Source organism: Martes martes (assembly GCF_963455335.1).
Source record: "Martes martes genome assembly, chromosome: 8".
NCBI lineage: Eukaryota > Metazoa > Chordata > Mammalia > Carnivora > Mustelidae > Martes > Martes martes.
In genome coordinates this window covers 102906497-102921768 of record NC_137895.1, presented here as the reverse complement: position 1 = coordinate 102921768, position 15272 = coordinate 102906497, and the positions used below count along the sequence as shown (strand labels likewise).

The following is a 15272-nucleotide window of genomic DNA, read 5'->3' as shown; positions in this document are numbered from 1 at the left end:
CAGAGTAAGAGGGAGAAGCAGGTTCCCTGTTGAGCAGGGAGCCGGATGCAGGACTCGATGCCAGGACTCTGGGATCATGACTGGAGCCAAAGGCAGACGCTTAACAGACTGAGCCTTAAGCCTGCCACTTTTTATCTCCAGGCCTGCCCTGCATTCTTCCCATCCTTGGGTGCGGGGGCTATATTATTTGTATTTTGCTCCTGCTGCCAATGTAATTTTTACTCTTCCTCCCACAGGACTACCATGGATGCTAAAAAACCAAGGAACAGCAGTTTGACATCCTTCCCAATTTTGAAAGCAAGAAAGAAACAGAATCTCAACCCTGGGAAGGTACAGATCCTTGACCGTCATTGGGCAAGGGAGGTATCATCATGAAGACTTGGGGACCTGAGACCAGGAGTGACTGTTTTCCTCCTAGCACCTTTGATGGCAGGATGAGGGGAAGTTCTGGTGTGGATGGACCAGGCTGGTTGGCAGAGCCAGGTCTGGGTGGGCTTGGAGGGGGATTGGCTGCCGGGCCAGAGTGTAGTTTCGTGAACTCCAGAACTGCAAGGTCTTCATTGAACAGGTGGCTTGTGTTTGAGGACGCTTTGGATTGGTGTCTGTACTACAGTATTTTGTATTGGGCTCTGTATTTCTGGAACCACATGGAAGGTGTCCCAGAATTGTCCCAAACATTTCCAGAAAAGGTCTGTGTGTTTTGTTTTGTTTTGTTTTTCCCTAACACAGACATAGTGTCTTCCTTTTTACCCAGCCTCAAAAACTAGTGAAACACCACAGCATAAAAGTAATTTTGTGATGTGGTGACTTTGTGGTCACAAGATTACTTCTTAATCAGATGTACTTTTTCATCTAATGCCCTCAGTTTGAATTTCACACCTGACTCAGAAGATCATATTGGATCTTTGCTCTGAAAATTCTGTGGCAAACTTGAGCCCATGGCATTCAGGTTTGACTTTGAATCCTGCTTGTGTCACTGATTGGAAGAGCCGGAGTTCAATAGCCTATCAGAGATCCGATAAAAATTCTCCCCCCTGTAGATCACACACCACTTCCTTAAAATTATGACTCTCACGTCACCTCCTTCAAGCAGTGTTCCTGATTTAGCCTTAACATTCTCTCCCTCTGGGTTATAACTCATAAAAATGAATCCCAATGCAAAGCCCACTGCCCCCCAACCCTACTCTTGGCATTACCACATACAAAAAAAACCATTATTTTGTGATTAACAGTCCCCAAAATTTACTAATTCCTGAAACATTTCTTTTGGCAAAACAATATAAAATATTTAAAAGAGTAAGTCTACACCAAAACGGGATAATATAATAAAGACAACGTTCTGTCCAAATTTAAAAATATTGTGCAAACAGATGGTCTTGGTTATGACTTAGAAAAATCATCACAGGTTTTACAAATTGTATCTATTTTTTTACCTGCTTAAGCTCATATTTATTGAGTGGATGTCTCTCACATGAACTTTAGAGGCAAGTACAATTATCATCCTCATTTTACAGATGGGAAAGCTGGAATTCAAATGGAGTTAGCCAGCCAGTGCCATAAACTGATGCGTGGTAGATAAAATGCAAACCCATAGTCTTAACCACTCTGTTCCATGCCTCTTTGCTGAGTAACGTCATTTAACTCTGTTAAATGTTGTTGTATAAAATATTCATATTTATATATATATTCATATTAATTTTAAGGAAAGCATATTTCTGCTATAGTTGCTATGATAGGAATTGTTAAAAATAAAATAAAAAATCACATTGAAGACATTGAAGACAAATTCACTGATGTATTTTTTGTAACTGTCAACAATTGCCAATACCATTAAAAAAAACTCTCTAGGGGCCCCTGGTGGCTCATTTGGTTAAGTGTCCGACTCTTGGTTTCAGCTCAGGTCATGATCTCAGGAGCCCTTCGAGGAGTCTGTTTGAGATTCTCCCTCTCCCCTCTGCCCCTCCCCTGGCTCATGCGGAAGTGCACATGTTCTCTCTCTCTTTCTCAAAATAAGTCTTTAAAAAAAATAAAAAATATTATCTAAACTTACTGCTATTGTCTTTACATTGGTAATTATTCTTATGGGCCCTAAATAAATGTCTTTTCACCATATGTTAATTTTCCCCAATAGACTTCTCCAGTTGAGCTGAATAAGTCTAAGCAAGGAAAGACAAACAAATCAATAACCATTCTCAGCACATGAAATCTCGGGTTTCAGTGGTTAGTTACAATATTAATTGGAGAATGAAAAGAATGAATTATAATCTCTTCACCTTAAGAATCTTGGACGATGAGAGTACTATGGATCTCAGTATATCAACTGCCCCAAGCAAGTGTTGAAAAAATATTTTACGTAAATTGATAGTAATTTATATTTACTTTGTGGCCTTTAATATTATAACATTAAAGTTATAACTATAATGTTTACAATAATAAATACTTAAGTATTTTAAATATAGATCTTGGTCGTGTTTCAGCTAAGGAAGTTTTAAAAATGTTGTTTTTAATAACTGATGTAAGACAACAGTGTGATCCTCTAGATAGTAGTATATGATTCTTTAAAAGATGCCCCCGTTTATTTGGCTAAAACACAGTAAAATATCAAAGAGCCATCTGCAACCGAGAGATCTCCACAGGGAGTCCTTTGTCCTGGATGCCTGTGGAGAGTCCACATCCTTTCAATTAGCCGGCAAGGATCACAGAGTCTCCCAGTGGCTTCCCGTGACATAGGTTCTCTGTGCACTTGAGGAAAATGGCCTCATGCTAGAGTTTATCCGAACTGCCAGCAGAGGGACCGTCCTCTCTTCTGGTCCTCATTATCTCAGTGAGTGAGTCCGTTGCACAACGTTTGGCTTTTCTGTCACTCTGTTCGAAGGAAACGTGTTGTCTCGTGGCCAGCTTCTGGGACTGAAGACGCTGTTAATTTAGAGTGTGACTTTACTGTTTTTCTGTCAATTAATGAACAAGTGCTGGAAAGTACATCCTAAGCCCCCTAAAGGCATGTTTTCTATTTCCAGCCCAAAAAAGCAGGGACTTGCTCTTTCATTTCTCTCCTACCCATCCGATCATTTAATTGCTGAGTGCTGCCTCCTTGGACGTGCCTCCGCTCACCGTTCTTTCTAATTATATTATGTAGTTGTTTGTTTAGCCTCACCCTCTGGAACTGTAAGGTCCAGTATTGCAGCCACTGGCCACGTGAGACTATGGAGCCCTTGAGATGGGGCTCGTCCAACTGGAGGTGTGCTGCATGTGAAAAATACACACCACCTTTCAAAGACTTGGTGTGAGGAAAGGAATGTGAAATACCTTATTGATAGCTTTTTATAATTGGGTGAGTTTTGTAGTATGTTAATAACTCAATAACATGGATAATCTCTTCTTAACTTCCCTTTCTCCATCTGTAAAATGAGGGCATTTGGTTACAGATTCCTTAAGGCGGCTTCCAGCACCATAATTGTCCAAGCGCCACTAAACAGAAGTCCGGAAGGGGAAATGTCACCCCCAAGGCCATGCACTAGGGACAATAGAAAATGTCTCCAAGCACTTGGGCTTTGGGGCTCATGCTCTTGCCCCTCCCTCAAGCCCTAAAGACATCCAGGCTCTCCTTCCTCCACCTTCGCCAGGGACATAGCCTGGCGGGCAGGGCTCCAGAGAGGACACTGCATCAGTGAGATGAAAGCCTCAGCCTTCCCAAGTGGCTGGCCACGTTCACTCTGTTAATGGGTCTCCTGAGTCCAGGCTTGGCTGTGGGTCTAAGCAGGAGGTTACTCTTTTCTGTCCAGACATTTTGGGCTTCACACAGCAAAGGGGCTTTCATAAGGGAGAATCTTATTTACACGTGGCCATGGAGAGACGCTGCAGTTTGCTTAAGCTCTGTGTAGCGGTAGTAGCTTAACGCCTTAGCTGGGGATGTGAGGAGCCTAGCAACTGTCTCTTTCTCCCAGCTCTTTGCAGTGCTCGGATGATCCTAATTGTCAAACTTGTTGTGTTCTGTAGAGAGTCCCCAAAGATTTATTTTCTCTCTTCTTGTCACACCCTCTTTCTGCGTTAATGCATTTGTTTTGAACTCTCAGTTGCTCTGGCTTCTGGGAAGGGATTATGGAGCCTACAAGGAGGAAGCTGTGATTTGAAATCACAGAACTTGAGTTTCATCTGCCCACCCAACCTTGATCATGCACTTGGAGATTTTTTTTTTTTTTTTTAATTAACAGGAAGGAGGAAGAGACAAGGAGGAGCCAGCTACGAAAATAGAAAAATAGCTGGTGAGGTATGATCAAGGCAGGTGTTTGGATGGAGGTGTATGCCTTTCTGAAACCTCTGGGTGGCCCAGGGGCAGGAGACCAGGGTGGCCTTGATGCCTGCTGAGAATCTGTCTGTTTTCTCCCCTGAACTTTGCAGATGAGGACATCCGGGGCTCAGTCCAAGGTAATAAGACAAGACAGTGTATCTTGAGATTCTGTTCTAACTAGCCCTATCCTTTAGCTCTCAGTGAGGGGGCAGGAAATGTACTCCCTTGTGATTCATGGTTAAACTGTGCATGTTGGGGATGGGGGCTTGGCATGAGAAAAATGCAAAGTAGGGAAGGGAAAGACACAGTGCCACCAGGGAGAGGGCACTGATGCAAGACACAGGATCGGTGCCGTTCTGTCCTCCATTCTGACATAGAAGTTACATGTCTGCGTGGTTGATGATGAGAATGTGCTCCTGTCTGATAGGATTTGGGAAGACCTTCTTTCCTAAAATGAACATCTCTTTCACCTAGCTCCCCAGCACCACAAAGCCTTCTGTGAGTAGAGATTCATTTATTTGCACCAAAACACTTTCTCTTCTTTCTCTTTGAAAAGGCAGTTACCTTTGAGAAGAGGGTATTGGCAGGGGAATTCTCTTACGTGCTTTTGCTGATTAGGAGGCATTCCTTCCAAAAGGAACTGCTGGGGAGCAGGACAGCACTAGCTCCCCTGGTGAGAACTGAAGCCACTAGAAGAGGGAACATGGAGATACATGGGGAGAGGGTGGACTGCCAACCAGAAACAGAGGTTGAAGTCCAAGCTCCCCTGTTTCCTGGGTAGCTTAAAGTCAGCTTAAGTCTTTGAGGACAAGGACTAGGGTTTCCTCTTCTTCAGTCTCTCCCTTTTCTTTCCCTTCCTTCCTTTAGCAAATATTTAAGGCTCAGAATTCTGAGATAAGACTCCTATTTTTTTTTTTTTTTATTAAAGGGGACCATTGCAACAGCCGCCTAAACTAGGGATATGGTGGGCAGAGTCTTGGAGGAATATCTTCATACTCACATAATTATACTACCCATGGTAGGAAACCATAGATGACAATTAGCAAGTTTGTGAAAACATTCTCATTCAGTCCTATAAGTGGGAGGTTGTGCTAACTGCAGCCAGCTTGTGTTGAATAATTTAGATTTATAACAAAGGCACCTCCCTGTGACAACATACACAGAGGCGGCCTTCATTAGAAACAGCCTATAACTAATCCGATTATCCCAGCAAGGAAGATGGTATGCCCAGTCTCAGCAGGTGGTCCCAGCTCAGTCCAGACTCCTATGACTACGGATGCCACGGATGTTGACGCATGGCTAGGCACTCTGGGGACCCCTAAATGAACCAGCCAGAGGGAATAATCTTGAGAGGCCTCCTGTTTCCTGCCACAGACTCTTGTTGAGGGCAGATAAGAATTCACAAAAAATTAAGGAAGGATATATACATATCAAGGACATAAAGGAAAACCAAGTTAAGAGTGGGAAGGGATTAATTCCAAAGGAGGGGATGCCATTAGAGTGTGGCTTCCATTCTGGCTGCACATGACTCACTAGGAGCGCTTTTTAAAAAATATGGGTTTCTGGGTTCCACCACTCGGGAGTCTGGGGTCAGGTTGGAGATGATGTATTTTAAGAGCTTTTCAGGAAATTTGAAACCCCTGGACTCTGTGATCTGTGCTTTAGCATACTGCCTGACACATGGAGGTGCTCAGTAAATTTGTTAAAAATGAATGCATCACTAAGGTCCATCCAAACTCTGTGGTTCCAGGTATCACCCCAGCTTGGGGAGGCAGGAAGCAGGTGTTCCTGGGAGAATCCTTGAGTCCAAGTCACAGGAATCAGCAACCGGTGTAGTTTGGCACCTTTTAGCTATTTTGCCCGATTGTTGGGGACAAGGGTGGGGGGGTGCGGGTGCTGGGTTTCAGCTTTCCCACCTTCCTCTGAATCAGGTTTTAAGCCGAACTCGGCTTTTATTTGAGCTGGCTTTTGCAAAGTAGTGAGATGGAATTTGCCTTTTTCTTTTGCTGAGAAAACAAAAGAAGTGTGAGAACCCAACGGTCTCCAGCTCAGAAGACAAAAGCACAAGAGAGGTGGAGGAGGGGCCCAGGGTCAGAAGTTGAGACACCAGGCTTCTGATCAACCTCCCTAGTCGCCGTGCATGTTGGTGCAGGACCTGGACCCTCTGGGGTCTATTATCCAGTGATGGCAAGCTTAGCTGGAGACCCTAGGGGAATCCCAAGATTCAAATGTGGGCCTAGATGTGGAGAATCTTAGCAATCTGAGCCCACTTGTGGGCAGAGGGGTCTGCCTCCCTCTGTGTGATCTGCACAGTGCAGTGTCCGTGCTCTGAGGCTCTGAGTCCAGGTTCCTTGACAGTGTCTCCTCAGATCTAATTCTCGATGGTTCAGGCTCTCAGGGAAAGAGTGCGCCCTGCCAATGTCACTGTCTTTCCCCACTAGTGTTGCAATGAACCATTTAGACTTCTGTGCTGTCATATTGCTTTTTAAAACAATGATATTTTCTGTATTATAAAAGCAGTACATGTTCATATAAGAAGTTTGGAAAATAAAGGAGCTTCACAATTCAATTCTGGCCGTTGAGGAGACCTCCAGGAACAGTGATGCACACAGAAAAGAGCCATGAAAGGACCCCGGTGGCATCCTCGGATGCCCTTTTTATCTCCTGGCTCCTCCAGAGGTTTTCTCCAGCCTCAGACCAGTGTCCAGGTCTTAGACAGCATAGGAATCACTGCCTATGCTAGGTACCCCTGCGCATAAAATCTTCTTTATACTGAGGACTCTAAATTTGGATGGAGAGCTCAGGACTGCTAGAGATTCCCACTGCAGTGGCTCAAAGGTCAGTGAGGGGCCGTAGTACGGTGTTACGAAGCTCCTGGTCTTAAAGGAAAAAGTCTTTTTTGCCACCGCGCCTGTGGGAGATCATACCCTCTTCTTCCTGCCTCCTGGGGATGTTGTGATAGAATGAAATGTTGTTATGGGACATCGGGTCCCTCTTGAGGAAGCTGCTGGAGACAAACAAGTAGCAAGTTGGTAAAGTTGTGTGACCCACTGGTAGAGGTGTGCACGGATATAGAGGCCAGCGGCCCTTGGGGCAGACGAGCCTCGGGCAGCATCCCGTGCTGGTAGCATCTGTGAGCTGCCTCCTCTTTTTACCCTGGGTTGTCACACAAAGGTAATTTTTGATAGTCTGTCATGACGTAACAAAGTTTGGGAGGCACTCTTCTATACAATGGTTCTCAGTATTGGTTCCATGAGAGGATTAAGGATACACTCAAGACACTCCCAAGGATCACTTAAATGAGTCTTCCAGACAAATGGGACTTTGGAGGTTGCATCTTGTCCAACCCTCTGAGTCCATGCATTTTTCTCACAGTGGCTTATTGGTGGACTTGGCCTTTCCAGTGATAGAGCTCACTAGCTCCTAAGGACTCCCACTCCATTTTTGGACGGCTCTAAGCTCTAGAAAATCCTCCTTTATATTGAGCTAGAAACTACCTCTCTATAAATTCCACACTTTGGCCTCATTCTGTCCTTCAGATCACGTAGAACAAGCTTATACTGAATCATAAACTACAGCACTTCTGATACTACCCCTCCCCTCAGGAGTTTTGTTTGTTTTATTAATACCCTTCTTTTTTTTTTTTTTTTAAAGATTTTATTTATTTGGCAGAGAGATAGTAGGCAGAGAGGCAGGCAGAAAGAGAGGAGGGAGCGGGCTCCCCGCTGAGCAGAGAGCCCGATGCAGGGCTCGATCCCAGGACCCTGGGATCATGACCTGAGCCGAAGGTAGAGGCTTTAACCCACTGAGCCACCCAGGTGCCCCATTAGTACACTTCTTTAAGAACAGTTTTATACTTGCAAAAAAATTGAGCAGATAGTACCGAGTCCCCATATATCACTCTATGCCCCATACCCAGTTTCCCTTATTATTAAAATCTTGTATTTGTGTTGTACTTCAGTTGTAATAATGAACTGATAGTGATACACTTTTTTAGATTTTTAAAATTTTTTACTTATTTTAGAGAAAGAGAGCATGCACGCAAGTGCAGAGAGGGACACAGGGCAGAGGGAAAGAGAGAGAGAGAATCTCAAGCAGTCTCCCTGCTGAGCACCAGAGCCCAACATGGGGCTTGGTCTCACAACCCTGAGATCATGACCTGAGCTGACATCACAAGTCAGATGTTTAACACACTAAGCTACGCAGACACTGAATTTTTATTTATTTTTATTTTTTAAAATTCAGATAATGATACTTTTTTTTAGAAGATTTTATTTACTTATTTATTTGACAGAGAGACAAACAGCAAGAGAGAGAACACAAGCAGGGGGAGTGGGAGAGGGTGAAGGAGGGTTCTCACCAAGCAGGGAGCCCGATGCAGGGCCCTATCCCAGGACCCTGGGGTCATGACCTAAGCTGAAGGCAGACGCTTAATGACTGAGCCATCCAGGTGCCCCAAGATAATGATACATTTTTATCTAAACTCCATACTTTTGGCAGATTTTCTTATTACCTAAGGTTCTTTGTCTGCTCCAGGTTCCTATCTAGGCTGTGACAGTTTTTCAGACTTTCGTTGTTTTTGATGATCTTGACAGTTTTGAGGATTGCTGGTCATTTATATTGTAGGATGCCTTTCTGTCGGAATTTGTTTTTCTCATGATGTCATTGGGGTTGTAGGATTTGGGAGGAAGCCTACTTGAGGTAAAGGGCCATTTTCATCCATCGTATCAATGGTCCATATTATCCACATGGTTTATGGTCGCTGATGTTGATTAGATTACCTGGCTAAGGTAGTCTTTGTCTAGTTTATCCTGTAAAGTTGCTTTTGTTCCCTGCTTTCCATGCCATACTTTTTGGAAACAAGTCACTATGCACAGCTTAAAGGGTGGGGAGTTATGCTCTCCTCCTCCAGGGTGGAATGTCTGTATAATGGGAACTCTTCTGCATGGGAAACTTGTTTCTTCTCCCCTATTTATTTCTTTATTAATTTATTTACATCAGTATGGATTCATAGATATTTATTTTAAACTTCAAATTATATCCAACACTACTTTATTATTTTTGTTAAAAATTTTCCAGCTTTGGCCATTGGGAAAACTTTCAATTGGTTCCTGTGTCCTTTTGACACACTTTCATCGATGTGTTTTTGTTTGTTTGTTTGTTTTTTAGCCCTTCTTTACTTTATTTTTTTAAATTTAATTTTATTTTTTCAGTGTTCCAAGATTCATTGTTTATGCACCACACCCAGTGCTCCACGCAATATGTGCCCTCCTTAATACCCACCACCAGGCTCACCCAACCCCCCACCTCCTCCCCTCCAAAACCCTCAGATTGTTTTTCAGAGTCCATAGTCTCTCATGGTTCATCTCCCCCTCCGATTTCCCTCAACTCCCTTCTCCTCTCCATCTCCCCATGTCCTCCATGTTATTTGTTATGCTCCACGAATAAGTGAAACCATACGATAATTGACTCTCTCTGCTTGACTTATTTTACTCAGCATAATCTCCTCTAGTCCTGTCCATGTTGATATAAAAGTTGGGTATTCATCCTTTTTGATGGAGGCATAATACTCCATAGTGTATATTGACCACATCTTCCTTATCCATTCGTCTACTGAAGGGCATCTTGGTTCTTTCCACAGCTTGGTGCCTGTGGCCATTGTTGCTATGAACATTGGGGTACAGATGGCCCTTCCTTACTTTATACCAGTAGAAGATGCTCCAGGCTCATCTTGTGCATTTTCAGACCCAGTCCTAGAATCAATCATTTTTCCAAGGAGCCTTGGTTCCTTTTACTGGAGAATGGTATTAGAAACCAAGTAGTGAGTGTTAGGTGTGCTTGTTCCTTTGGGGGTATTATTTCTTTTAGCTAACAAAGCTAACAAAGCTGTGTGTGTGTGTGTGTGTGTGTGTGTGTGTGCACACAAGTGAATGCATTAACCCTTATGTAAACACATACCTATAGATATTTCTATATGTAACCAATTGTAAGTACGTTGAGTTAAACATGAGTTCCTACTAATGCCTTTAACCCTAATCCATTATCACATGGTGGTAATGTTGATGATGACTTTGATTATTTGTAAATCTCCAGTCTAACATGGGAAACCTGGTTCCTGTCATCCACAATCCATTTATTTAGTCATTTGATTTCAATATATATGTATGGTAGTATCAGAATTGTTAACCTCTCAGACATTTTGTTTTGTTTATCTTCTCTCATATTAAATATCCTCAATGCCTTTAAGCATTTTCGACTGTTCATCTTGTTCATACTCCATCAGTTCTCAGTCCATGTTTTCCTTCTCATGAGAAATAACCAAAAAATCACTCTCCATTTTACAAGAGAATGACTTCTAGCCAGTACTTACCCTTGGTATATACAAAGCACTGGTTTAAGTGCTTTATGCACATGAACTCACTTAGTCCTTATAACAGTCCTATGAGACTGGTACCGTCATTATCTCTGTACTGCAAGAGGAAAGGTTAGTAACTTGCCCAAGGTCAAACAACTAATGAGTAGTGGAGCTGGGATTCAAAACTAAGGTCTGGTGTCAGAGTTCATATCTGTGATCATTATTTTGTGCCACATTGCTGCTAAAGCGTCTTTCTGAAGTACTGCTGTGCATATGTAACGCCCAGACTTTCAAACTATCAGTGATTCACCCCTGACCATTAGATAAAGACCAAATATCTTAGGTAAGACTTCACTGCCTTCCTCAACCCAGTATATCCTCTGCTCCAGCTTAGCCAGCATGAGCAGTGAAGACTGTCAGAGCATTCCGAGCTACTGTTTCACCTTAAGAGCACACTCTCTACCCATCCTCCCAGATAAAGCCCAGATCAAGCCAAGCCCCTTCCACAAAGCCTCCTCACATCCCTTCTAGCAGATGCATTTGCATGGATCTCTTCCTTCTTTGTCGACACTCATTGTTCATACCCTTTGTTTGGTACTTAGTTGTGTTTTATTAATATACTTTTCATTGGTCTCTCCAGTCTCCCTAGTTGTTCTCAATGCCAGCTTGTCATTGTTGATGACTGTTACAACTTTAATTCCCGCATGACTTATTTGATGAAAAGTTGGGACTTTGTGAGATTTGTGATTGCAGTATTTGCTCAGATATCATCATTGTCCATTCAATAGATAACCAAATCCTGCATTAGTATATGTTAGTCAATCAAATTAGTTTGGTCTTAGGCCATGAACCATGCTCTATGCAGCCCCTACTCCCTCAGATCATGTCCCTATTCTAGGAGGTCAAGATGGCCAATTCTACATAGTTCCCATCATTACAGCTCTGTATAGGGCTTAGCTGTGTGGGGTGATATTAAGTGGAAGAATCGTCCCCAGTTCCTATTTCAGTGTGGCTAGTATGCCAGGTTTTACAGGAGTGGGTCTGGCACCAATTGTGTCTCAGATTAATCTCATTCAGCTCCCTAAGAGGGCGCTGGAAAAGAAGGGGAACCCATGAGATCTGCTTCAAAGAGAAAAACCTCGATTCAAACTGTAGCCTGTTCTTGCTAAACTTTAGTAATTTTAGTGCCACCTTAATGGTTTTTGCGATATCTGCATAATGCTCACATTTTTTAACTTAAATTTTGTTCTCATTTTACATAGTAAAGTTGTAGGTTTAATATGTTAATATCCATTTTTCAAATGGATATTAAAATAAATGTATAAACATTAGATAGCTGTTATCTTGTATCGCATGCAATTACGTCACATACTTTGATGGTGTGTCTGTGACCCTTTGGGGGACACAGCCCTGCTGTTTTGGTTTTTCCTCCTGATGAGGTGTGAAGTCCGTTCTGATCAGGTCACAGGTGTTCAGGCTGGGCTCCTGTATTCTAGTGGGTTCCACAGGGGCACCTTCAGAGCCACTCTGAGGGTAGAAAGAGTCCCTGGGCAAGACTGTGGGCATTTTCTTCTCTTCAGAAAGAGGAGCTCAGCTTTTAGTTCTTCCCTGTCCAGGGTGCCTAGTTAAGATTTTATTTGAAGAAAGGCTTCTGTGGATATTTTTTAAAGTTTGAAAACCATAGGACAATTCACTCCAGGATGGGTACTGCCAGAAAGACGACTTCATCCATATATTCATTCAGTACTTCTCTGGGCCTCTCTTAGCTCTTCCTAGCTTTGGTATCAAGAGAGCTGGCTCCAACTGTGTCTTGATTGTTGTAATGAAGCAAAACATTTCTCAATATCTTGAGATGATATCATGCTAAATACTATTCCAATACTGTTCTACTTGATCTAGGTTGAGAGTAAGCCTTTGGTTCAAGCCCAGAAGCCACCTTCCAAGATCAAGGACCTCAGAATGACTCGATTCTTGCCTAAGGTGGGAAGTGATGTTTAGTGTCTTTTTTCTAGGAAAGGTTGAAGGTAGGTGGGTGGCTAGGATAGCTTTTCAGAGGCATTTTTCATCAACTCAGCATAACATGATGCATATGTTCTATCCACATCTCCACATTATTTTAAATGTTGCTATTCACCGACAGACTACCCCTCTTGTAATCAATCAGTGCATGAGGGCAGGGATCCAAGTGAGGTCAAATCAGTAATATAAAGGAAATGTGAGCTTATGTTGCACCAAAGGAGATGTACATTATATAGCAGGAAATGTTTTCCCATATTAGGATGATAAGATATTGGAATGATGATAATAATGGCTAACACTTATGGAATACTCTACATGAATTGCCTCATTTACCTCACAAAAGCCTTATGAGGTAGATCCCATTTTTGTCCCCATGGTAGTGGTGAGATAACTGAAGCTTAGAGAAAGAGATGTGTGGCCTATTTAGGGTCTGCAGTTGTATGTGGTGGAGCAGGGATTCAAACCCAGAGCTCATCTGCTTGACCACTCTGCTTTTCTCTACAAGAGCTTTGAAAATAGATTTAGCCTGGATTTGGTTCAGACTTGTTCTTGCTGTAGCAGGGGAGCTGGGAGAAATGACTACCTGGAGACATAGATTTCTTGCCTGAGGCTTCTGCATCTTATCCGCTTTCTCCTTATATAGAACCCAAACACCAGCATTGCTTCACTCCCTTTTGTGGATACCAAGGGGAAGAAGAATATGGTTAACTTCCCACGCATCAGCAACAAAATCTTGCTAAAGCCACCCCTCCTGTATCAGGTGAGTACAGGGCAGTGGACATGGCCCTGAGCAGGCAGGTCAAAGAGTCTGGTCCGGAACCCAGTTTAGAAAGGCTGAGGATGGTGGGAAAAGCACAATGTCACCTGAAGAGTTGGGTTCTCGTCCCGTTCTTACTCTTTACAGTGAATGTAAACCTTAGCAAATAAATCACTGACTTTCTTTTATCTACAAAATGGGCTCTCCATAGGGTTGTCATGAGGACTCATTGAGGGAAAGAAGAATGAAATGTCTGGTATATAAATGGTAGAAGCATATGAAATGATTGTTTTCCTCCAATGTCTCCTATATTTTTTGGTGGAAGGACCAAAAAGAAAGAGCATAAGAACGTGCCAAGTTAAAGAGGTATTATAGGCACAAAAGTTGAAGAGTTTGTGCCCTTGGGCAAATCACTTTATCTAGTTAGGAAATGACCTTCTTAAGAGCAGTAGTAAAAAAAAAAAAAAAACTATTCCTATTTTTTCCTGGAGTAAGATGTCGCTGGGGCTGTCAACTGCATAAGGTATTGTGAATGGCCTCACAGAGAATAATGTGTGTCAGACAGATACTTCCTTTGAGAGGAAGACTGAGAAAACCTAATGTCTGATGATTATCATTTTCTCCCTGGAAAGCTAGGAGAAGAATCTGGCTGGACGTGGGTGTTCTTGGACTGATCAATGGTTTGTGACACCCAAAAGTCTAATCAGTTCTTTATTTCAAGTCTCTTTGTCTGGACAGGATAATCAAAGTCACAATCAGATGCCAGCCTCCGAGCTCAAGGCTTCAGAAATGCCTTTTCATTCAAGCATTAAAACCGAAGATCCCAAGCCAGAGGAGAAACCACCAAGAAAGCACAAGGTGCCTCTGACAGCAGCAGGTATGTCTTTTGGGAAGTAGCAGGGTATAGGGGGCTGATTCTAGATAGTCAAGTTGTCCTGAGCTGAGCTGAACCAGAGAGGGCTAAGCTTCGAGGTGTTGGAGACGTCAACTAAGACAACAAGGCAAAATGAAAGTAACAGTAAGCTTCTCATCACTTACTATGATAATATAAGGAAGAGGATAAACCGGGGAAAACACCAACTCCTCAGTGTTCCATTTTCCTTGTGGACTGGCATCACTCCAGGTAAGATGTATGAGCTCAGTCAGAGTTCACCGCCTAAGGAGCTGAACAAGCCTCCTGTCATTTTATGCAGGAGGGGGAGGGAGAGGTGGAGGGGAAGGGCTCGGCGTGGAAATGTACTGAGTACTGAGTCAGAGTAGGGCAAGTGTCTTGATGTCTCGCTTCCTCCTCTTGATAAGGAGGTCTTGGCAGAAGTATCCGAGGAAGGCATCTGAATAGGGGCTCCTGGGTTAGAAATGTAGATGTGCATAAGTGCATGGCTGCTTAGGGGAACCTGAGCCCTTGACTGCAACTTCTCAGAGATTCCATGCACTGGCTCTGCACCAGTGCTGTTGTGGGGAGGGCGTCTTCCCCATGAACCCTGCCAAGAAGCCTTTGTCATTACCTATGGTTGGGCCTGAAAGAGCACTCATAGTTTTTGGCCAGGGCTCCAACTCCTCACAAGGTTCAGAGATGCATCCCCTATTAGAATTCAAAGGAAGAAAACCAACACCCACTTTGCCAACACTATCTGACGCTTGGAGCTCTTTACCCACAGCCTTTAAATCGTTGTCCTTCCTCTTCTTAAACAATCTTAGGAACTACCCACAAGGAGACCACTTCAATCTCGAGCTAGTTCTGCCTTTACAGAGCTCATATCTGCTTCCTTGCTGTCTTAGGTCTTGGTTCTGTCTTCTGGGCTAAGACTACGCAGCTTTCACATGACTGCCCTTCACACAGGTCTTGTCTCTCG

At 43.2% G+C, this 15272-nt stretch overlaps 1 protein-coding gene across 1 annotated transcript in view; it reads left to right on the top strand.

The window, feature by feature from the left end:
* Nucleotides 1–243: 243 nt before the first annotated feature.
* The window catches only part of DYRK4 (dual specificity tyrosine phosphorylation regulated kinase 4), a gene marked incomplete at both ends in the record, with an annotated part of 42117 nt that continues 27088 nt past the window's right edge, over nt 244–15272 (top strand). Inside the window, 4 exons of the mRNA XM_080809987.1 lie at nt 244–330; nt 12543–12623; nt 13306–13422; nt 14158–14296. Coding sequence (XP_080666113.1) covers nt 244–330; nt 12543–12623; nt 13306–13422; nt 14158–14296 — 424 coding nt within the window. The remainder of the gene's footprint in view (nt 331–12542; nt 12624–13305; nt 13423–14157; nt 14297–15272) is intronic.